At 41.8% G+C, this 24,095-nt stretch overlaps 2 protein-coding genes across 3 annotated transcripts; one reads left to right on the top strand and one right to left on the bottom strand.

The window, feature by feature from the left end:
- Positions 1–947: 947 nt before the first annotated feature.
- On the bottom strand, positions 948–21,031 carry LOC122181442 (protein zyg-11 homolog B). Of its 2 annotated transcripts, none has more exons than XM_042873928.1 (14): positions 20,948–21,031; positions 15,493–15,658; positions 12,371–13,125; positions 10,053–10,193; positions 8,926–9,102; positions 8,153–8,217; positions 7,384–7,483; positions 7,246–7,296; positions 6,486–6,647; positions 6,345–6,392; positions 5,567–5,764; positions 5,425–5,477; positions 4,444–4,541; positions 948–2,329 (listed from the first exon to the last, which is right to left on the bottom strand). In XM_042873928.1, exons 2-14 carry the CDS (start codon positions 15,542–15,544, stop codon positions 2,139–2,141), a joined length of 2,091 nt encoding a protein of 696 aa, XP_042729862.1. In that variant the 5' UTR covers positions 15,545–15,658; positions 20,948–21,031; the 3' UTR covers positions 948–2,138. The 2 variants fall into 2 exon arrangements, with proteins under 2 accessions (XP_042729862.1, XP_042729861.1); XM_042873927.1 differs by lacking the exon at positions 20,948–21,031 and adding an exon at positions 20,825–20,935.
- Positions 21,032–21,093: 62 nt separating this feature from the next.
- Positions 21,094–23,125, top strand: LOC122181443 (cytochrome c oxidase assembly factor 7A). The gene is made up of 4 exons (XM_042873929.1): positions 21,094–21,229; positions 21,509–21,726; positions 21,796–21,936; positions 22,496–23,125. Exons 2-4 carry the CDS (start codon positions 21,621–21,623, stop codon positions 22,939–22,941), a joined length of 693 nt encoding a protein of 230 aa, XP_042729863.1. The 5' UTR covers positions 21,094–21,229; positions 21,509–21,620; the 3' UTR covers positions 22,942–23,125.
- The last annotated feature ends 970 nt before the right edge of the window (positions 23,126–24,095 follow it).

Below are 24,095 nucleotides of genomic sequence, written 5' to 3'. Positions count from 1 at the left end.
TGAAGCTGCACAGCAACATGAAGAGTCTTTTCTATAAGTGGCACATGCAAGTAAATTTTCTGTTTAGTAAGTTTACAGCTTGCAGCCATTCATGTTTTTCTAGTTCTGCTCACTGTTTGTTAACCTGAAGCAAATGAGAACAAAACAAGAAGGGCACAGAAAACCATTTACAATTCTCTGGCTATAGAATTTCATGGAGCGACATCTTTACAGTCTGGACCAATGCCTGCATCAGATTCATTTTGTCAGCACATGATAGCAGAGATTTAGTTAGGATGTTGCACCAATTTCTCCTGCTATTAGGAAAGAACAGTACAGTAACTGTAAGAAGAGCTGTCGTGTTTGGTTTAGATTCTCATGGAACCAACCAATTCACATTCATTCCATTAACACCAATTCTGACGGGTTGTGCATGCCATTTCAAGTAATAAAACTTTCACCACAGAAGCCTGATAGCAGACATCCCAAAAGGGTGGTAGATACAAAATTTGCAGATCATTATTTTAAACCACCTTTGTAATTCAAAGGCACAATCAATTTCTTTCTGAATCAAGAAAACAGCATAAAAAACATGCGAGCCAAATTATACCTTCACACAAATAGCAATTACACAACATGACACTGAGAGTTACTAGATCACTTCATTTTGAAGTTGCTGAAGTACACAATAACTAGATAACTGAATAATGGATGTGATGTTTTTATTTGAAGGATGAGAATTAGGAGGGAGAGGAAGGGGAAGAGTTAAAAATAGTAAAACATGGTCATCCTGAAGTAGTGATCCCTGCTCATAAACTATCAAACAAGTTGTTTTTTTTTTTAACTGAAGTACCGATGTATTTACAAAACAGTCTAAGAATATCAGTCAGTTCCTGTGGAAACATGGAGACTAACCTGACCAACAGAAACGATTCTTGAAATAAAAGTGAGTTTGAATCGACATGCAGTTTGCTTTCATCACTTGTATTTTATCAGGCATCCATATGCTGTGCAATACGTTTCATTCAACACATCATTTGAAACCCACAGGTAACCAAGAAATAAATTGTTACAATGAGCATCTTTATGTAAAATTTCACACCTCACAAAGCAATGCAATCGACGTGGGTTTTACACAGAACACTGGGTGATATTTTGCACTGTGGTGACTTGGAAATATAATTCACTGCACAATACTAACAGAGTATTTACAGAAAACAATCATTAGTCTCTTATAAATAAGGTGACCAAACATCCCAGGCCTCCTGCTAGGACATGCAATCCTTTTCAGGATGAGAACATCTCACTCTAGCGAGCCTTCTCTTTCCCTATCAGTTTTTCCAAACAGAGAAGAAAGATCCCACACACAACCAAAAGCAGTCAAACAGCAAAATCCCCTTCATGCTAGCAAGTTTAAAATCTCAAGCTTAGCTCGTTCTTTTAGTGTCTCCTATCAAACTTGTTTCTATTGCTTTATTTGAGCAAGTTTCCATTTTCCCTGACACAGTGCTGATCCCAACCTTACTGAGAGTGCAGAGGACTCGGGAGAGCTGAATTTCAAAAAGGCAAAGGCTGAGCAGCAAGGAAAACAAAAGAACACAGCTGGCAGACAAAAGAAAAAGGAGGCTGAAGTCCTCATGTTCAGAAGGGTTATGAGAAGATGGACATTTTGGTCGCCTTAGATACAAGTCTCGTTTGTAACTGGCATGCAGGAACTTTTGTTTAAATCTGGGAAAGTGTTGAATACCACAACCACTCACAGTTCTACTCAAACACCAGTCTGGTAAACAGTTTTATCAACAGCAATCATAGGGATGAAATAACTTTCTGTCCCAGAAGTCAAAACCCGAGGTGTTCCTAGAATTGTTGGGTTTCTTCCTTCTCAGATGTGCATAATTCATCTGTATGAGTCCAGTCTCTTCGTAGACAGCAGTAATCCTACAGGTATGACCAGCTCAAGCAGCAACCCTTTACAAGTTGCATATGTGGTTGCCATTAAAGTTGACATTCACCAAAGGTTACCATACATGGCTCTGGGTACCACAATTAGAGGCAAATCACTTTAATGGTGACCACTATATTACATGTTACTCCAACTACACACACATCAGAAGGGAATATTACAGAGACAATACTTTACACTCTTATACCTGCAGCTCTCAGTTTGGTTTATTTTGTTGCTGTTTTCTACATGGAGGTGGCCTCCCATGACGCATAATGTGCTTTTCCAAACTGTCCAGGATGGCAATAGCAATCCTCTGGACATGTGGATCAGTCTGGACGTTTTCCTTAATGTTGTACAAGTGCTGTAAGCCACCCTCTTCAATTAACATGCTGCAGTACCTGGCAGCTGTAATAAAAGAAGAAATCAATTATCTGGGGTAGAAATAACAGTTACTGTAAACAACGCTTGAGATTGACTTTCATCTCCTAATCCAGGCAGCATTTAGGACACTTCCACAAGTTCCCACTGAAGTGCATTTGTACTTTGGTGAGTGACAAGAAGACAATAGAGTTATTTTGACAGGATGCAGACTGTATCTGTTTTCATGTCTGTCTTAGCTAGCTGCCTGGAAAGCACCTTGTAACATGCACAGTATTCTCTTTCCCTCACAGCATTTTAAGTGCACATATGTAAGTTTTAAGAAAAGAGAAGCAGAAGCATAGTCTCTCTGAGTACCCAAATAAAGCTGTCTTCTTTAAGAAAGACTTTGATTTAGAATAGTTAACAAAAAATGGTACCACATATACTGTGTCAATCATACAGGCTTGGAGATTGAAGAGGAAAGAGCTCTCTAGAAAATATTTTGCCAAATGCTGCTTAAGCTGACTGGTACATGGTATAGCTTAACTAGCTGCTAGGAAAACCTTTTCAGAATAGTTACACTTATCTTTCAATTTCATTATAGCTTTTAAAAAGTCTGCATCAATTCCAGTGTTACCACATGGACAGATCAGCTATATGAAGAGCCACACACATAACCTAACACACAAGCTTCAGAGGTTGTTCCAAAAAGGTCAGTGACTGTAATGGAATCCACAGAGCATTATGTCAGATGCACCCAGTTGCACTGTTCATCTCAGTGAAGCACCACCTGAGTTGTTTAGATCCTGACATTAAACATTTCTGCAGGGATCACATTTACTGCAGTGCTACTGCTATTTTAGGTAAGTTAGCTCACTGAGTGGCTACAGCATCGTGAAACAGCAAAAAAAGGAAAAAAAACAACAAGAAAAATCAATGCTATTAAATCCAGACCACTTTTTATCCTCTTCTAAGAAGGTGACAACAATACAATGCATCTTCTCTCCAAGAGATAAAGTCTTTTTAGTGCCAAGCATCAAAAGCTTAAGATTTTTTCTCCCATAAAACACTCCATATTTCAGAATTAAATACATTCCTCCCCAGAGCACATTACTACATTTGCTACTGAGCATTTGGTTTCTCTGCAACTTTCTCTGGAAGCTTCTGGCACCAACTGCCATCAGAATTAAACTTTGAGACATATACTCAGAATATAAATATAGATATCTAATAAATACACAGAAAAAAATTAAGACTCTACTGTACTCAAATTAGGTAAACGTTATCCAGTTATTCACAGCCTCTGTGCTCTACAGTGCAGTTACTCACTGTCAGGACAAACCTCTGAGGCATGCTGAAAGCTCGGAGGTTAGGCAGCACAAAATAAACACTAAAAAATAAGACAGTACTCTGAATGAACAGGGTTGGGGCACAAAGAGGGGAAGAAAGCTTGTTTTAATTTCACTAACACCAAATTAGTTGGTCTTCATGAAAAAACTGTTACCCAGAGTCTGACCACTACAACTTAGTCAGATATTTTATTAAAAAAAAAATCATTAAGAAAGCCAGGAAGGTTTGTCAGCTCTTACATTTAGGTACGCTCAGGGGACTGACTTCCTACCTCAGCGCTCATGCATTTCATTACATGCCCTCAAGGCATTTTACAAAGAAGATGCTGGTCTTCTCATTTTGCAGATGGGAAAAACAGGTTGAGAAAGTGCTTTCATGTAGCAGCACATTATTGCAAAAGGTAAGAAAGAAGGCAACAGAACTCCTTTCAAATTAAAGGAGAGCAAGGATTATAGCAGGTAGTTGTCTTACTATCAGATCTTACAGGTACTTACAGCTTTCTTGCCTTTTACTAGCATTAACATTTCTGAACAAAAATACCTGTGCAAGCTGCAAATGTAGGTAATCTTAACACACGTATACATTTTGAAATTAATATTGTGCATCAAACAGTAAAATTCCGGCAAATAAAAAGGATGTAGAGAGTTTTTTATTACTCCTTTCCTGCCTTCTTTTGGGTAAGCCTCAATGCATTTTCTCCAAAGTACCAGAAATGAAAACCATAGAAATTCCTATTAATCCCACTTAATGCTAGTGAATAGTGTGCTAAGGAATAAAAACTGTATGGGTAATTTTATCTTAATACATACGATTTTTGCTGCAGACATGCTGCATGGCCCACACTGCCCATAACTGGACGCCTGGTGTCATGAAACAGCCAAGTAGTGGAAAAAATGGATTGAAAGACCTATTAGAAAAGAGACATGATCACCTTACTCTGTTATTAGCTGTCCCCTCAGAGATCATAACATTGCCTACTCATCTGCTGGTTTAACTGGGAAAGACTTTTGAGAAACTTGGAGTTTTAGATGCAGTGTCTGCCTTTTAACATTTAAGGCAATAACTAGCACAAATACACATAGTGGATACACAGTATATTTTTGCCACTACATTTTGATGATTCTTACTCCTTAAAAACAGGAGTAAACAGTGGAAATAAAGACTAAGCAGCACAGGACAGTAATTATCCAATTGTACTTTATATAGCTAGCAATAGGACTAGAAGGAATGGCCTCACGTTGTGCCATGGAAGATTCAGGTTGGATGTTAGGAAATACTCCTCTGAGAGGTGCTGAAATAGGCTGCCTGGGGAGGTGGGAGAGTCACCATCTCTGGGTGTGTTCAGGAATCATTTAGATGTAGTACTGAGGGACATGGTTTACTGGAAAATATTGGTGATAGGTGGATAGTTGGACTAGATGAAATTAGAGGCATTTCCAACATTGGTGATTCTATGGCCTCAAGCCCTCTTACTTAGGGCAGATGGTGCTAACCCTGTGCTCACTAGTGTAACTTTACTGGTTAACCTTTGCATTCAAGTCTTTTAGACCCAGTGGACCTGAATAACTGAAAGGCAGTCAGAAAAACACTACATTTACCTTTTACAGGAGCCCCTACCCTTCTTTGATCACAAAGGGAAAATCAGCATGCTGTGTATTTCAAGTTGACAGGTGTTTTTTTCACTGGACAAAACCATGTCAGGCTGGCAGCTTACTCTGCTTCAGGAACAAGTTTTAAATCTAGTTCAGTTCTACTGTATTTTCCAAACTCTAAATCAAGGCAATAGTTACCTGTAAGCCACCATCTCACATTCTGGAGTTGGCCAGTTCAAAATGGCAGAATGCTGCAAAGCACAGAACAAAGAATCTTCAATCTTACATACAAACATGCAAAAATTGAAGAGCATGATAAAGTGCATCATCATTTCAGTACCAGCTGTTCAAGGAGAGACGTTCTCTGGCTGCGACTTAACGTCCAGGCCTGCTCTCCTCGAGATATTAAATGTGCAATAATCCCTGCTGCAAAATAGCTGACCTCCACCTCCACGCTGTGCAATAATTTGCTGATGTGGTCTATAAAGTCCTTCCACATTAACTCAGAATGGAGTTCTTTAACTTCAGCTATGTTATTCTGGAGGGGAGAGGAAGAGGGAGAAAAAAATAAAACATTAATAGAAATAATACGATCAAAGGAAGATGAACACATATATATGAACTATTACACTGGGCAAGCAAACACGTATAAACACCAAGATGACAATCACATATCAAATACTGGAAACTTTTCCTTTTTAATACAGAAATTCACCTTAAAAGAGAGGTTTTGTCATAAGTAATTCTGACCCACAGCATGTAGATCACACAAATTTATAAGCTAGCTTTCATATTTTCAAAACACAATCTCATTAAATCTCACCAGTGTGCAGTTCTGAATCCCACTGATTTTCAAGAACTTTTTGCATTTAGATTTATCTGAAGCCTGACTCTCTGCCCTTTCTGAAAAGCTCTTCTTGTTTACTGTAACCACTGATTTCAACAAGATTAGGGCCTTTGGAGAACTGACCAAATAATCTGAAAAAACGTCAGTTGTGAGTGAGGAACACTGTAAAGATTAAAGAAGAATTTAAAAATACTCGACGCGTTTTCAAATTCACATGGAAACAAGATGGATTTTCAACAACACAGATTTCAGACGTTTTTGTTCATCTCACCAGAAGTCCAAGAACCTTCTGTTGAATGGATGATTCTGATGGAAAAGACTGTGGGGAAAAAAAAAGAAATTCTAGGTAACTGTTTACAGTGTTAATTATAAACCTAGGTTGACAATCCACAACACAGACTGTACTCCTCACCTCTAAAACCCTCATGAAAAGTTCAAGACCTTGATTCTCAATGAAGTGCCGACACGTTGTTGGTGATTCATCGGTGAGGTTCCAAAGTGCGCTCAGTGTGAACTTGAGGGTTGTATCTACGAGATTCTGATTTGTTTTCTGTTTAACTATTTGTAGTAGTTGCTGGGAAAAAAAACAAACTAATTATGATTGCATATCTAAAAACCTATCTGTTCCTCTGCTTGTTTCTGCACAGACTCAGGTAGTGCAGACTATCATTTATAAGCAGATTAAAGACCTAAATATTTGGGGTCAAACTTTATCCCCCAAAACATACTACTAAATGTTTTTTGTTCCCCCCTTTCAACACTGTCACCTGGCAGAGGAATTCCTTTGTTCCACCATAATTATATGCACAGTACCATCACTGCTGGCACAAAGCCATCCACATAACTCTGGGAACCACACGAGCATTGACAGCACTAACAATTTAATTCAAATATTCTCTTTTTAATCTTTAATCTTACACAATAAGTTTGAAATCAATAATCTCTTGCTATTTTACTTTGTATTAAATTTGCTCAAGCTTTTCCCACTTAGGTTTCTTTTCACCTCTAGTAAATTCTCCAGGCTTTGTTGTTCAAAAGAACTTTCAATTGAATATTGGCTAATGCATTCTTAGAATTCTCTCTCATTTTTGTATCATATCTTCAGAAACACTGTCCGCATGAATAGCTTGAGAAGTTGGTATTTTTGACTGTCAAGAAAACATCTGACATACCCTAACAATGAAGAGCTCTGCACCAAGCTGAGCAGTTTGCTCCGTCGAAAGCTGTAAATAAACAAAACTACAATCAGCATTTTTCAAGGACTTCAGAAATACTGCCTAATTGATTGCATCAAAGTTGTAGTTTTGTACCTTTGCAGCAAGAATGGAAATTATGGCTACAGCCATCCTTTGCATGTTTTGATCTTCATGATTACACAGCCACTGCATAACAAGTTTGGCTGCTTCAAACCTGAAAGTTAACGATAAGTTTAGCTTTCACAAGTCTCATAAGTCAATCAGAAAAAGATGCACACACAAGACCCTTCAGACAGAAGTGCATGAAACAAACAGAAGTGTGCCCTGTACCAAAAAACATCCAAATGAACCAGGAAAGTACAGGTATTGCATGAACTTCAGTCAACTTTAAGTTCTTGCTTAGGAGCTCTTACTTCTGATTACATCAAAGTGCACAGTAATTGCTTCCAAAGGAAGAAAACTTGATGTGATCTTCTGGAACAGCAGATTGACATGCTTCAAAAGCTTTAAGCAAAACATTCAAGTAGAAAGTCCATGCAAAACACAACCCCACTGCCCCCCAGAGACATCTGACTCCTCTTACACAAGAACAGATGTTGACCCAGCCAGGTGAAATCAAGAATACCTGCATACTAGAGGACTTTTTCAGATCATAATTCAAAGCAATTGTGAATTAAAGGCCCAGTGTACCACAGGCCACACAAATGAGCACACTGGAGTGACAGAAATTGAACAAACTGCAGCCAGAAACCCAGTGACTGATCAAGTCTTCAGAGTTGCCATGATTTTCCAAACATCAATAAATCATGAGCTTATTTCAGTACTCAGCAACAGAAAAGTTTTCTGCAATGCTACAGCTCATTTTAACTGGCATAAAACTTGCCTGTTAAATGGAACATCCTGAAGTATTCTGTCACTGCACAGAGAAAGAAGACAATTCTTTTGCAGCTATGAGAAATTAAAAAGAAAGATTTCAGAGATGCACATATTTCAGAATACTTTCTTGCTATGAATCCTTAAACATATTTCCAAAGACTGTACTGAAAATGATTGCAACTCAAGAAAAGAAAAAAAGGAGCATTACAGTAGAATTATTCCCACTATTCTCCCAGTGTTGGTCGAATACCATTTTGCCTGAGAGGATCACAAAACTCTGGCTTGGTTGTTTAAATTTTTCATCTAATTCCCAGACACACACACAGAATCACACATGACACCTTCAGACACTGACCAGAACATTTGTTAGGACATATATCTAGAACTGTAACTGCAACTATAGATACATAAGGAAACTCTACGCAAAACAGAAAATCAAAGCCCATTTAACTCCTAATATTTCACCTTAAAAATGGATATTTTCAATAGTGACACTTGTCCAGAATCACACCATGTCATTCAACACTGGCTAAGTAGATCAAACTTTTCATAAAGCCTCTAAAAGTCTTTATAAGAAGCCACATTATGGTTAATACTGATTCTACCAACTACAGTCCCATAAGGAGGAAGTAAAAAAAGGAAGCAGTATTCACTTAAATCCTGCACAAATGCACCTGTATACTTGCTTACAGCTACTCCTGAAGTCATGAGACCTGGAGAAACATTTCATGAAGTCCACGAGAAAAAGAAACCAGAAGATAAAGAGATTTCATCTTTTACCTGTTGATGGTTTGGGAAATGTTCCATGGCTTTCAGGAGCAAGTGAGTAACATCAGCCAGCAGTCTCACAGGCATGCCTGCAGCTAAATCCTGCTTGGTTAGGTTGAAGACACACGCACTTGCTGCCAACTGCACTGGCAAATTCAGGGGATGATTTCTCATTCCAACAACCACAAGCTGAAATGTGAGAGTTTTGCCCACATTACACACATATGCACTTGTGCACATATCCCATGAGCATCCCACTGCTGCTGCAGACCACAACAGTGACTCAGCAGCACCCAGAATCTGCCTCATAGAAGGCTGCCTCACAGCCTCCTTTTGCCTTCAGTGAAAAATCCATGTGGTGCGATTTTAATTCTCAGAAAGAATATTTCCCTCTGCTCTGAGATTCGAAACTGCCAACTCCTATTTCTCCATCTCCTTTTGTGCTGTTTGCTGCAGCCTCTCAAAGCAGATGAGACCTTCAAATATAGCAAAAGACCTGCATTTTTCACAGCTTTTTCCCAAAATACGTTTTTGGCTATGTATATTATGATCTCTGTTAAGAAAATATTCTTGTTTACCACTCATTGTTAAAATCTTTTTGATAGTGAAGCCAATGAGATCAAAGCCATTTGTTTGACTTGAAAGAAGATGGGGGGGGAAAGGGGACTAAGCCTATTTCACTGATGTTTCTCTTTATGATCACAGTAGAAATTAAACCACCTCTGGTGTTCTAATAATGAAAAGCAATTCCTAGAATGGGTGTTAAGGAACATTCCTAGGAATTGCCACTAGTTAGAGCCAAATAAATAAATTATTTGACCCAATACAGACTGGATCTAAAGGCATAACTTTGCACCTGTAGAAAACTCCATTCGAAATTACACGGAAAAATAACATAGGTGCTACCAAATTTGGACATTACCAAGTTAGTCCAAATCAATTTTACTTAATACAAAATGCTAACAGAGCATTCATCCACATCTCCATACTTAAGATGTTGTTAATTTTAATCCATCATAGAATTTTAACCTAAAGAAGTGTAACAGTTTAAAATTTTTTTTACCAGGGCTTTGAGAATGGCCTCCTTGAAATTCCTTAAGGAATGACACAAGACTTTCTCATCAGAATTATTATTTTACCTTCAAAATTTCAGGCTTTGTTTTTTCCATTACATGTGTCAAGCTGAATAAGTGGAAGAGTGCTTCCCTCACAAAGAAGGCCCGTTCACTGTAACGCTTCAGGGCTTCAGAAATCTGAGTTTCATTTGCTTCTCCTGATACCTGTGAGCAGAGAAATAATCTTTAGATCAAGATGTCATCATTTACTTTAAGAATTTCGTTCATAAAGTTGCAAACCTGCAGTTTGCAACACCAGTGTTTAACCCAAAGTCTTCCATAAGCAGATAGTTACATTAGCTGCCCATCTTCATCTGGAACTACATGGGATCAAACACTCATAAAAATTCACTTCATGAGCCAAAATTAGGCCTCAGTCGTCCCTATAAGCTCAGCTATATGAAACAGCTACTTACAGTAGCACTTCATAACTAACAGAAACTGCTTACAATACATCAAATGCTTAAGAGCAGCCCACAGAACTACATGCTGTACAAAATTCCTTGCTAAGCTGACAAATATGGTATTCTGGCTGATATTTTTGGTTTGTGGTTCTAGCACTGCCAACAAAACAATATTTCCTTTTTATGTCTGCAGCAGGTTTCCTATAAACTCAATCTGTAGCAATAGCTTTCCAGCACTGTATTAAAGAACACAATCATACTGATTGCAAAAGGAATCATCCTCAAAACCAGCCTTGAAATGCATGTGAAAACTAACAATGAACTGCTTTAGGTGAAGGGAGCATTAGAAGATACGAGCTGTTAACTAATACCACCTTCATCTTTAATACTCTTTAAACTATTAAATCAGCAACAAACTGCAATTTTTTTCCACTTCCCAACCTTCCCCACCTTCCATTTTACTGTATTTTGCCTACTTCACAGCTGCAATTGCACTATTACAGGTGATTTGTTCTTCAGCTCTGCTACTTAAAGAATCGCTGCTGCAAACACCTTTTTAAATACTCCCCAGGGAAGCAGGCAGAACTTGTTTTACCTAATTTGTCACACAAGGAAAAGCAAACATTCATAGATGGAAGTGACACATTTCATGCATTCTGCATTGCAGTAAGCCAATTTTTTCCAAACTTGTCAGACCAGGAAGATGTCACAGCCCTGACAGAAGTGATACCAGCTTGGACTTTATGCTCTCTGCTGATTAAAACAAAGCAATCGTATTTACGGACATGTTTTGCAGACAACCAAACACTACAGGAGGAACTTCCACATGGCTTCATGGTTTCAACTACTATGTTTGTCTAGTGTTTAATCTTATAAGAATTTTCTATAATCGTATTTCACAGGACTGTTATTAAGCTCATGATATTTTAGTCATGCTGTCTCCACGAGAGCTGTGTTCTGTTTATTATTTAGTACTGTCTAAACTGAGCAGCTGAATAGTTCAGTACAGTCACCAATAAATTCCAGGTCACCTCAAAAAAAAAAAAAAAAGCCAGCAACAAAAAAGACTGCCTTTGCACAGCAGTCAATTGTATGAAGCATATATTCTTAACAGCAAGGATTATATTGGGCTGTTCTATACCAAACGTGAGCTGTCATTCCCTGATGCCATACATCAATCACATCAAAGGGGAACCTGCTTTCTCCAGCACTGCTTCAACACTCATACATATTAACACAGCTTTAACAACTTGGCTGAGTCTCTCAAGTATCAACGGTCAGAAGTTCAAGGTAAAAATTATCATTAAATAACTGCCATAACTGCAATGAAAAGGCATTCTAAATTTTTAAACTGAAGCATAAAACACAATTTGCACAGGAGATATTTGGCCGCTTTATGCAAAACCTTCTTCATCCCCTCAGTGGTTTCCTTTCAAGACCTCCAAAAGGACTTTTAAGGTAGGCAGAAGAATTATAATGAGGAAATTACACAGTGATGGAACACAGCAGTAGCTCAGTTATTAAATTTTATCAGCTGTGTTAATCATTAACTGCTCAAAGCTGATGCAAACCATACCTCAGCCTCTAACACTTTGCTGCCTCGTGCTACACACTGTGCTGGAAGCAGGAGAATATTATGTCAGTAAATTACTTCAAACTAGATCAAGTTCAGCTCTCCTACACCTAGTGTATTAAGTCAGGACTTGAGGCTCACTGAAAAGGCACAGAAAAATAGAGGTAAATGTTACATTTCACAGTGATATTTGCATCTAGAAGTTTCCATGCCAGAATTAAGTAGGAATTTGAAGTCAGTAACAAAATTCACAGTTAAAAAAGGAACCTACATCCTCCTCCTCAAACACCCACACGCGTTTGTTACAAACGATTAGATCTGTATTGCCTGAACATTCACTTTTCTGAGAAATTCCCCCACTTAACCTTTAGGTTTCCTTCTCCTGTTAGGAATTCTGAGTAGCCGGCATCAGTAGCTAGCAATCCTACAAACTGCATGCTTGGCCGTTGCTGGATAAATGCTTCTACAGCCTTATCTGTGACATGCTTCCTTCCAGAAATGTCCAGAGACACGAGGTTTGGCAAAATATCTTTCTGTTCCAGTAAACGAAGTGCTATGTCTGATGTGAACTGTTTGTCATCTGAAATGTCAAGGTGATTCAGGTATTTTAGTTCTCTTATAACATCCAGAATCTGCGTTGTGGTCATTTTCAAGCATTTCAGGTGGTGCATGGTCAAAGATTTCAGGCGGTCTTTGCAGGTGAGAAGTGCTGTTATGTCAGTAACAGAGGTGTTTGATATATCCAGGCTTTCTAACCTAGGGAGCGAAGCGACGTCTGCCAGGTCCTCGTTGTAGAACAGAACGTTGGTAATGCTTAATGCACGAAGCCCACACAGCTGACTGAAGCACCTCTCGTAGGGGTCTTCCAAAGAAAGAGTCAGCGAGTTCAGCACAAGGCATTGAAGGTTTTGTTGGATCCATTTATTGCTGCCAAGCCCACTTATAATGTCTGTGATTGTTATATCTGCATTCACCCCAGTAGCATCAAGTTCTACCAGCTTGTGATGGCAGAATGCTTTCCGGAAGGCCACAGCAGAGATCTTTGCTTTCCGGATGCAAGCTCGTTTCAAACGCATCTGATTGCCTCGGAAGATGCCCACAGTGCCATCGTTCAGAAGCCCTGTTGGAAAACAGCATTAGTGTTTGGTTCTAGTGTTCTAAATCAGCACTTCTACTTTGAGAATCCAAAGGGAAACAAGAAAGAAGCGTTAGCAAGGAGAACTCATTGCAAAACAGCACACCTTGGACCGCTGCGCTCCTGATCTCACAAGCTTTTGAAATTCTGCTTTGAAGATTATGCATGCACCGTTGGATAATCTCGTGTTAAAGAACAGGACAGTGAAATTAAGATGCAGTACATTCAAAACACACATCGTGTTCAGAAGGTGGAACATACAGCAAAATGAGACACGGGTCTAGTTTGAAAACTTCAGGCTACAGCCTGCTGCTTTTGGCTTTTCTCACTAGAACTGGATAGAAACAGAATTCCAACATGCCTTGAAGGTTTTATTCCCTGGACACAGTTCAGTTAAGCTCAATGCAGCACCAGCAATCAACAATCCACTTGTGTCTTGCTTTAACCCAATTGAATACTGAAGCATTCAAATGAATTGGTAAGCAGGATCAATACTCTATATAAGCCAGTTATGTCACAGCTCCTTCATGAAGAAGGTAGGAGTGTTGCTCAGAAACAAGCTACGTGTCAGAAAGAAACCTAAAAAGTGTTTCAAAGAGAAGCAACAGAAGGGTAAGTAAAAAGTGGGAAGGAGAGAAAGAGAGAAAGATAGCAATGAAAAAAGGAAATATGGCAGTCTTGCTGGAGATTATTATGCACTCCTAATTTTGCACAAAGCAGAAAGATTAATAGTCTTTTCCTACAGAATACTGACAAAACACTAGCTGAAAAGATTAGTTTCATGCACAGGATTATCCAAAACATACTGGAAACACCAAGGTACTTTATTTGTGTCATCAACAGAGCAATTACTGTTTTATAAGCAACCACATGAGATGGGTATGTGTACACAAGCATACACATAAATGCAGTAGGAAGAGTCTCTCCTTCTAGTTCTGCTCTAGAGAACTGTAAATGTCAGTGTCCCTGTTTTGTATCTTCAAGCATACTGAAGACAGCAAAGAAACTGAAAACAATATATTTGAATAAAAACATAATTAATGCTACAGTTTGTCTAGATTTAAGTCCTGAGCTAGTAAATGCCTCTCTAAGGAAGATTAATATTAATTTAAGATCTGCAGATCTTTCTAAACAACAAACAACTCAGACATTTCTGACCAGGTAGCTGAGGAATGCCTCTGTTGCCCAAAAAGGAAAGATATAACAGGAGGCAATTGCTATTCAGGAAATAAATATAGTGTAATAGCTTGGTTAAAACATAACTAAAATGTAACTACTTAGTAATCTTTGCTACCTTTCTAAATGAAGGATGAAGTTGAGCTCCCTGGCTGGCCTACCTTAGCTAACTCTGTTCATCTGGCAACATGTGTTTTTTGGCCTTCCTGCACTCTGACACAGTGCCTGTGATGTTTCTGCGGCTGCCCTCATCACTGTTAGCACTGGCAGTACTTTTCTGTTCTTTAAGTTGGATTTCTCAAGACTACTCTAAACCATTACTTAACAGAAAGCAATGCATGCTGAAAATTGAGGTTTGTTGCATTTGCATATTTCTGGGACAATCTCTTCTGTATAGCAGACTGGAAACAAGTAGGGGAAACTAGAACACTAATATTTGCTCAGCCAGCCAGCCAAATCTGCACCTACAGGAGGGGGCCTTCACTCTGTTTACAGCAATTTTCTTGTGTCTGCCTCATCTCTAAGGGAAGTTTGAAGGAATGGGAATCCTGCCTCTTCTCTAGGGTAATCCATACATTCACTGCTTTCATCCCATGAAGCTTTTAAACAAGCTTAACATTGTCCTTTGTCAGGCTTAAAGAAAGCAAACAATACAGTATCTTTCCCTCCCAATGCCCTGAGACAGGCCAGTACCTGACACATAAGAACACCACACACACTTCAGAAAACAATGACATTGCAGCAAAAGTGCTAAAAATCAACGAGAAACCATTTCAATGAAGGAATCACGAGGTCGTTTCAGAGTTTAATTACATGGACACACATAATTTGGTTAATTGGTCTGCAGGAAGTACTGAAACATTTGAGCACTGTTCAAAGTTGAGTTAAATCTTTTTAAAAGAGATTGAAAGATCCACTAAAGAACAATCACTTAAAAGAACATTTGATTATAATCCTAAACATGAAACAAAGGCCTTTCTATTTAGAGCTCTCTGTATGGCTGTGCGACATCCAGCTGAACTTATGGCACAGCCAAAACGCCAAAAATTCTCTACTTGGAGACTAAGAAAGCATTTTAAGTAGCTGCAACACATTCTGCTACAAAACACACCAGAACTGCGCTGTCACACCCCAGTGAGGTGCTCTCACTGATGACCCACAAAGAATTGTTTTTACCATGAAACGCCATCGTCTGCAGCAATCGATCAGCCACTTCCTGAGGAAACATTCCTGGCTCCTGCAAGCACAGCGTCCCATCTTGCCTTTCTGTACAGAACTTCTCTAGGTTAGCAGTGAGGAAATTCAAGCAGATGTCAAGTAAGGAGTAAGGAGAAGCTTCCTCCTGTCACATGCAAGACACAATGAAACAGAGGTGATTTATCAAACCATTTTCTCTGCGATTCTTCCACATGTTTGTTTTGGGGAAAATAATTCTTTCTGTTAGCTCTGCTTACCCTTGAACAAGCAAATATTACAGGTGAGAAGCCCCTTAGAGCAGCACTAAGCTGGTAATCCAGGTCACACAAGAAACAACGCCAAGCTGGTGGGCATTTCTCTCTCAGAACCCACCCGGTCTGCCTGCTGGCGTTCACAGAGAACACTCCTTATTTCTGATGAGAGAATTTGAGTGCTTGAAATCTGCTGGGAATTAGTCAAGATAGACTGAATATATTTGACTGAAATAATTATTTCTGTCAATCTTCCATTTAAATCAGCTCACGCTCAAAGCTGACCACCAACTTACATTAGAAACAAAGATAAACCTCGTGTAGCTTGGAGGAATTTTTGATATCCAACAGGACAGGTAAAGCTTTGGATTTTAAAAATAAATAGATAAATAAATTCTGTGCTGCAACAAGGTAACAATTCGTACACTATTCCTTCTAATAAAAGATACCAGCCTCCTCTTCATGCTGACGACCTGGAAATCCTCTCTAGCACCTCAGCACTGGGTAGGGAGGACAAGGTGGAACATGAACTTCAACCTTTCCTTTAGAGACTGAGATTGCATATTGATATCTGAACACCCCTGAAGTTTCCCTTTTTTCATTCAGCGTTAAGAATAGCCTTCTGTTTTGGGTCTGGCAGATTAATCACAGCACTGTGAATCATCCCCAGGCTGCACAAAGGAGGGCTGACTGACTGACTGGTACAAACTCCCCCAGAGAGTTTTGAAAATAACAGCATCAACTGTTGGCACATCTCATCTGTAGGGCTAGGGGGAAAAAGAGGCAGCTTGCTTCTTGTATCGAAAGTTGTAGATAATTTCACCTTCCTTTTCTAGTTGTTAGCCTGATATCCTCGCTCACCATTCAAGTACAGAAAGATACAAAAGTTACATGGAAGAAATATAAAGAAAGTGACAATTGAATCTTATAAAATGACATGAGCCTATGTAAAGACTGGGAGGCACCACATTATTAGATGGAACAGCACTTATCTTTAATGAATCATACACTGTCAACAAAGAGAGACTGCAGCTCAATAGCTCCTGAAAGCTTAAGTACAGGTTTGGGAACAAGAAACTCCGAGTCACTCAAACACAAACTCCTTCTGCAGCATTCAACATGCCACTTCCAACTCCTTTGACTTGATCTCACTTAATTTTTATTCAGCTTGATTATTAAATATTATGGTTGAAGAAACAGGAGTTATTGTGTGAGGCGACTCACAGCATTACCAGAAAACAGCAATTTGGGCTGCCTCCCACCCTGAGCTGATAGGAAGAGGAGGGACAGAATCTGGAATCATTAACGCCTTTTGTTTCTTACGATGTGCAAAAAACACCTGAAATACTTCCCAAGAGAAATTCAACCAGTTATTTTTAAATATTGAGAGAAAATGAAAGAGGAAAATATTTTTCTCAACCTGACATTAATACGAATACAAGGCTTAAGACAGCTGTCGATTCAAATGGAAATCAGAATCCTTACTCAAAGGAATATGAAAATCATTCTCAGTGCAGCACAGACAGGCACATCTCTCATTAGCTCTGGTGCTTCTAATTTGATCCTTAGACATGACAAAAGCCAGAATCCGGGCTCTGTTCATCCCTTCTGGCACTGTTGCATAATTTGTGCCAGAAGAGCTAACACACTTTCATACATCAGAGAACAAACTCTGATGAGAATTTTTAGCCCTGCAGACAGGCTGCTAGCATATGACTCACAAAGCTATTTTCTCTAGCTGGCCAATCTAATCCAGAGACACCGCTTTAACTTCCGTATGAAACAGGCACTTCAGGAGTCCACCCAGTACCTCTCTATGGCAATAATGGGACCGAGTCCACAGGCAGGGCTCAGTGACACCTGTGAACAGCACTGCCATTTTTATTCACTTCTTTCCCAGCAATTGCAGGAGAGGTTTGTGACTTTCTTCAGTTTTCTGCAATAGTTTGTTGCAGAAAGGCTGAAGGAACTCAGCGGAGGCGCTGGAGGTAACAGATAGACAGAGGAAACGCTTTTTTCCACGCCTAATAAAGTCTCTTGACAAGAACCATAAAAGTGAATTCCTGCTACTGAAGTAGAATAGCTTGAATGCTACCTGTAAGCCTCTCACGTGACCAGCAGCATTCCTTTTCTTAACTTCTCTTTGCTTTAAGAGAACACTGCCCACTCAAGGAGCTCAGAATGAGGCTGCAGCTGTACTGAAGTCTTACCCGGTCAGGATTTCAGTGCTTCCTTTCTATAGTTATGCTTCTGCACATCAGAACAAGCCTAAAGAACAAGCCTGGTACTTGTTGTGCAGTTCATTTAACTTTCTGGTTGTGGTACTTTAATGCAACACTATAAATGTGTGTCACCTTCAGCTCGGGATTTATTCCATAAACATCAGTAGAACTTTTATCATATAGGTCTGACTTTCTTATAGCCAGCTTAATCATCCTAAACTAGCAATTTCTTTCATTTCAGCAAACTAATTCACTGATCAGACCAAAAAAGAAAAAAAAAAAAAAGAAAAAAACAATCCTCAAAGCACAGGATTGTGCACTACTGGGTAGTGCTTTGTTTGCTAAAACATGCATATACAAAAGCAATGACATATCTCAAACCAGCTAGTTAATGGAATAGTATCTCTAAGCAGCATAATTCTGGAGAGGCTTTTTAAGGCTTATTTTGATGAATTCTACAAAAATATAAGTGCTCAATATCACCAAGGCCAGCTTCATAAAAGGAGAAGAAAAAAAAAGGCGACAAAAAGGGGTAAGGAAAGAGGAAGGGGAGCACTGTGTGTCTGCCAGCACCCAGCAGTAATCCAGTACAGCAGTGGGCTGAAATGCAGCCCCAGCCTCGGTGTGGAGTTACCTTGCTTGGCCCATAGCGCATCCCAGGTTGGAAAGGTTCTCCCCAGGAACACCATCCTTCATGTGGTCTTTTAAAAACTCATTGTATCAACATTAGTTATTGCCGGACTACAGCTACTCAGTATTTCAAAATGCAGTCAAGAAGAAAACGAAGAATTTAAAGGGACACATTAAAGTACCTAGGGCAAACAAGAACCTTAAACCCAACGTTATGGCTATGTTGATATGCTGGGTGTGAGAATCCAAACAAAACCTGGTCCTTTGGGAAGGTATCACCATGCAGCCACCTGTTTATACAACAATAACAAGAAAAAAAAAAGAGACAGGTTTATCCGATGTTTTCCACCAGTAATTGCAATCCAACTTTGCAGGAAAACTAAACGCCACTGCTGTGTGAGCCTTTTTCACTATAGGGATTGTGATCCTACCAACTCCAGCTTGAAAAATCCAGTTCTTTCCAGCTTAGTCTCAGACTCATAAAAATCAAATCACTTTCTCCCCACCCCCAAGTAGTTTTTGATCCGTTTTTCCTCAATAAACCTGTACAAAGCCTTGGAAGACACCAACTTCAGCACCAAGAGAACTATTTCTAGGATGCACCCTCCAATTGCTACACCTAATTACTGACTCACTATAACAAGACTCAGGTGTGTGAGGTCTCTCTGCTCCAAACTCATCCCATTGGCTTTTCTTCCCTGAAAGCCCAAAGAAAGGACACAGCATAAGGGACTTTTCAGACAGCAGCAATTATTTCTCTCAACAAGTCAGCAGGGAAACAAAAGGTGGCACTGCCTTAGGCTTCAGCCCTAAAACAAACCCTCTTAAAATGACAAATAAACAACAATTCTGTGGTGTTCATCAGAATCATTTTGAGCACTAGCAAAGGGAGGGGAGAGCAGCAAAAAATCAGCAGGTGGTTTAGGGATTTACGCTATGAAAAAGAAGTGTCACAGTTATCCTACTGAAATTAACGGAACGAAACAGAACTAGACAATTTATTAACCTCTCAAGGAAGTATTATGCATGAAACTCAAATTTAATACTTTCACTAATTACTCTGGCACATATGGGAATGCACTGATTAGAGTTGGTGGCAATGCAGTCAGCAGAAACCACAAGAGGCCCAAAATTAAATAGTGCCACATGAAAACCATGCAGTGAGGCATATACTTGAAAATTAATATAAAGAACTTCCGATATGGGTCCATCAATTAGAAATGAGTGGAGAGAGGAGCCCGAGTGGTTTGCTTAACCACAAGGAAACAACGTGGGGCTGCCAAGGAAGGCATCAGGAGGAGCATCAAGCAGAAATAAGCAACTATTATGTCACTTGCAGGGCACTCCTGGGGCTATCTGCATTAAGAGATATCTGCACCATCGCCATTTGAAGATGGAGAATATGCTGGGGGGGGGGGGGGAGGGGAGAGGGTGGAAACACCTATTAGGCTACAACAGATCATATGGGGAGGAAATAAATGAACAGCGCTCGTAAATAAGGCACAGCGAATAAACGCTGCTGAAGAAAGCAAGCTGTGGAGGCGACACACAGGTGCACAGAACCGCCATGAGCTGCAGCCGTGCCATTAACTTCCATGTCAGCTCCCCGCACAGCTCGGCCCCAGCCCGCTAACAGCACAGCGGGTGCAAACGGCACCGACCTTAGAGCTCAGAAACTTTATTAGGAGATTCAAACAAAGGCAGCTGTCGGGCCGGGCCGTACCTCACGGGGACGCGAGCGGCAGGGCGGGAGGCGGTACGCCGCGGTGCAGCGGGCTGCAGGACGGTGCTCTGCCCTTGGGGCCGGCCGCTCGAGGGGCTCTGCTCGAGGGGCTCTGCCCGCCGGCTGCCCCCCGCCCCGTCAGGCGGCTCCGTGAGAGCGCAACAACCGCCCCTCTCCACAGCCCCCGAACCCGCCGACTCCCCACCTCCTTTATATAACCGGCAGGGCGGCAGCCTCCGCGTTACACAACAGTGAGGGCAGCGCGGCCGGCTCGCTGCGCGCGTTCCCTCAGCGGCGGAGCTCCGCGCCTCATGGCCGCCGCACCTCCCGCCCGCGCGCTGATAGAGCAGCACCGGCGGCACCGCCATCGCGGCCCCCGCTTCCCTCAGCGCCCGCCTGTCAGCCCGCAGCGAGAGCGGCCCGCCCGCCTCGCGGACACCGACCCTTCCCCTCCGCGGCACCTCGGCCCTACGGTGCTCACTCACCATCGCGGCGCTGCGTGCCGGCGGCGAGCGCCCAGCCGGGTCCGCAGCTTGTCTGCCTCTCTTTTTCTTTTTTTTTCCTCTTTCCTTCCCTCCGCCCCCCTCCCGGTTTTTGCCCCTCCCGACCTGGAAGTGAATGCTCGCACCGGCCGGGACGCAGCGCCGGTCCCGCCTTCCTTAAAGGCGCCGCGCAGGGCAGCGCTGTACGCGTTTCCTGCCCGCAGCGATCTGCTCCGGTGCGGTCGGGTTTGCTGGAGAGGAGCTTTGCCAGCAGCCTTCGCACTGAATAATTTCAGGCTTCGGATACAGTAACAGCGATAAAGACAGCTCCCGTAGCGCAGGCACTGTGAATACATTTTTTGCCTGTTGGCAGCACAAAGTGAGCAGCGATACAATTACTCTGCCCAGGTAACGTGGAGAGTTCGCAGTTACACCTTGTGAGGAATTGCTTTGTACAACATTTGCTCGCAAACCCCCAAATAACAAATAACCCCAACCCACCACGGCCGAACGCCGTCTCGCAGCAATGCCGGACGCGGCCAGCAGGGGGAGCAGCAGCCCTGCCCGCCATTAGCGCTGCTGGCGGCGTTCCGGGTTCGTCCCGCGCCCAAGGTTTAACTGAGCTCTGTTCATCCCGAAAGCCCCGCAATCCCGAGTTATCGCACTGAAATCACCTCCCGTTTACAGAACTCATCTGTGCCGCGCAAGGGGCGGCCGCACAGAGCGGCGCCAGGGGAGGCAGTCCCGGCCCCACCTCCGGGCGGGCGGTGACGGCCATCGCCGGGGGCGGCCCCGCAGCATGGCCGGGCTGATCGACTTCGGGGACGAGGAGGAGGTGAGGAGCTATCTGGAGAACTTGCACGTCGAGTACAGCTACCAGTGCTTCAAGGAGAAGGACCCCGAAGGTAAGCGGCTCTCCGGCGTCCCTCGTCCCAGCCCCCCGTCGCGGGCGCGGCTCTGACGGTGCCTTGCAGGCTGCCAGCGCCTGGCCGACTACCTGGACGCCGTCAAGAAGGACTTCGAGGCGGCCGCGCGGGTGCTGAGGGACAACTGCGAGGTGTACGGGCACAGCGAGAGCTGCTACAAGCTGGGGGCCTACCAGGCCATCGGCAAAGGTGCGCCCGGCGCTGCGTCGCGGCCCTTTCCTCTTTCCCTTTTCCCTTTTCCCCTTTTCCTTTATCCCCCTTCCCCTGCCCCTTCCAATCCCCCTCCCCGGGCTCCGTGCAGTCCCTGGGCTTTTTGATCCCAACACTCACACGTCCTGCCCCTTGTATTTTCCTAATAAAAGCTAGGAAGGATGGAAAACCTTAAGTTAAAGTCTTAAGTTCATCACCCAAGGAAAGAATTTCAGGTTAGCCACGTGTGCGATGTTTTATAAGTGTGTCTGCGTAAGCAGCAAGTATGTATGTGCTGCTGAATGTTGCTGTGTGCCCTTTCCTTAAAATCTGCATTTCTTCCATTTATTTATATTATAATGTCTGCATAAACTAATTTGGTCACCAGGAAGCGGAGGAGGGCCTCCTAAGGTTAGCAGTTTGGCCTCTGAAGCCCTAAATTCTGATTGTAGTGCCTAAAGTGAGGGCTGCTGTCTTTCCCAGAGAGAGCAGTGTGGAGCAGAAAGCTCCCATCCATTTCAAGCTGTCCTTGCAGTAACCTTGGTTTCCCGGTGCACAGGTGGACTCGCTGCAGACTTGAAAGCTGCCTACAAGTCTTTCCTGAAGTCATGTGAGAAAGGCGGGAAGAAGTCGGTGAATGCCTGTCACAGTGTTGGGCTGCTGGCCCACGATGGGAGAGTCAATGGTAAACCTGACCCAGTTGTTGCTAGGGACTATTACACAAAAGCCTGCGATGGCAGCTTTGCTCCTAGCTGCTTCAACCTCAGTGTAATATACCTCCAAGGAGCAGCTGGGATCCCTAAGGACATGAACCGTGCTTTGAAGTACTCGCTGAAGGGCTGTGAGCTGGGTCACGTATGGGCTTGTGCCAATGCCAGTCGAATGTACAAACTGGGAGATGGTGTTGAGAAGAATGATGGCAAGGCGGAGGATTTGAAAAACAGGGCAAAACAGTTGCACAAAGAACAGAAAGAGGCCTTGAGTTCTTTAACGTTTGGGGAGTAAAACTGCCTGTCACAGTTGAGACTGCAGGTGAACTTTAAGTGGCAGGTGAACTTGCATTTTGAATGTCATGAACATACAGTTTTCACTCAATAAGTATCTTGGAAGTATTTGTGTATGCAAGTACGTGTATATTTTTGTGGATGCAATAAACATGACCAACTCAGTGGCTTTCTACATTTTTAAATACATATGTTCTTAAGTGTTTTATTTACATCCCATTCCAATGGAGGAGAAATTCTTCTGGCCTATTGGGAGTTTGTCCCCATGGTTTCAAGCATGGAAGGCTCTTTCCTGTCTGCTGCTTTGGTACTGAGGCTTGTTTTAGGACCAGTTCCAACACACTCAGGTCCACACACTCATTCCTAATTTTGCTGCCTTTGGATACAAAAGTACTGTCCTTGCACATCAACTCTGTTAGTTGTGAGATGTTCCTTCAGGCTGCCTGTTCATCCTAGACAGTGCCTGTTGCTGTCTCTGGTGATTATAGGTCTATGTGGATGTTTCTCTGTTAGTTTAGACCTAGAAGCATTTAAGTCACGTCCAGGTGATTCCAAGCCCAAAAAAGTAATGTGTCTGCATGACAATACGTATATAGAGACATGTTCCCCTATAGATCTTGCAAATGAAATGGACAGGAGAGATGAGAAGCAGGAACAAAAGGAACTTAGTTTTGTTGGGCAGATGAACTGAAGGAGCAGAGTTTAAGAGAGAGGCTGTAGTAGAAAAAGTCAAAGAGCTGGGAATTGACCTACTATGGAACAGCAGGTAAGTGCCTAAGACAGGAGATTCCCTTGGACAAAGCATACAAACACTTCAAAAAACAGAATGTTGTTTGCAGCGCCTTGCCAACTGGTTTGTCACTGTGTTTCTGACTTCCATGTCTACCTGGCTGCTTTAGGATCACTTTCCAGTGCACAGTAATCACTCCTTGCTCAATTACAAACTAATTGTTTTTAGTTTCCAGCCAGCTTTTGAAAGGCTCTCTCTCTATATTTTTTTGATAGATTTAGGAAGCACAGTGCCAACTGATCACATGTTGGACTCCAATTAAACAAAATCATATAGCTTACATATATACAAACCATAACTGAAACAGTCTAAATATGTAGGGCAGTATATGTAAATAGACAATTTTATGCATACACGTGTGCAAA

Source organism: Lagopus leucura, unplaced genomic scaffold (assembly GCF_019238085.1).
Source record: "Lagopus leucura isolate 7727_CA_CO unplaced genomic scaffold, USGS_WTPT01 Super-Scaffold_100009, whole genome shotgun sequence".
NCBI lineage: Eukaryota > Metazoa > Chordata > Aves > Galliformes > Phasianidae > Lagopus > Lagopus leucura.
This window is presented reverse-complemented; position numbering and strand designations above follow the sequence as displayed.

Excerpts from the sequence above, each read along its gene's own strand:
- LOC122181442 (XM_042873927.1), bottom strand. Across the intron at positions 8,218-8,925 it reads ATTTCCCAAACCATCAACAG|CTGCAAAAGAATTGTCTTCT; the intron begins GTAAAAGATGAA and ends AATTTCTCATAG. Across the intron at positions 5,478-5,566 it reads CGTCTCTCCTTGAACAGCTG|CATTCTGCCATTTTGAACTG; the intron begins GTACTGAAATGA and ends TGTGCTTTGCAG.
- LOC122181443 (XM_042873929.1), top strand. The coding sequence starts at position 21,621 with ATGGCCGGGCTGATCGACTTCGGGGACGAGGAGGAGGTGAGGAGCTAT. Across the intron at positions 21,727-21,795 it reads CAAGGAGAAGGACCCCGAAG|GCTGCCAGCGCCTGGCCGAC; the intron begins GTAAGCGGCTCT and ends GGTGCCTTGCAG. Across the intron at positions 21,937-22,495 it reads CTACCAGGCCATCGGCAAAG|GTGGACTCGCTGCAGACTTG; the intron begins GTGCGCCCGGCG and ends CCCGGTGCACAG.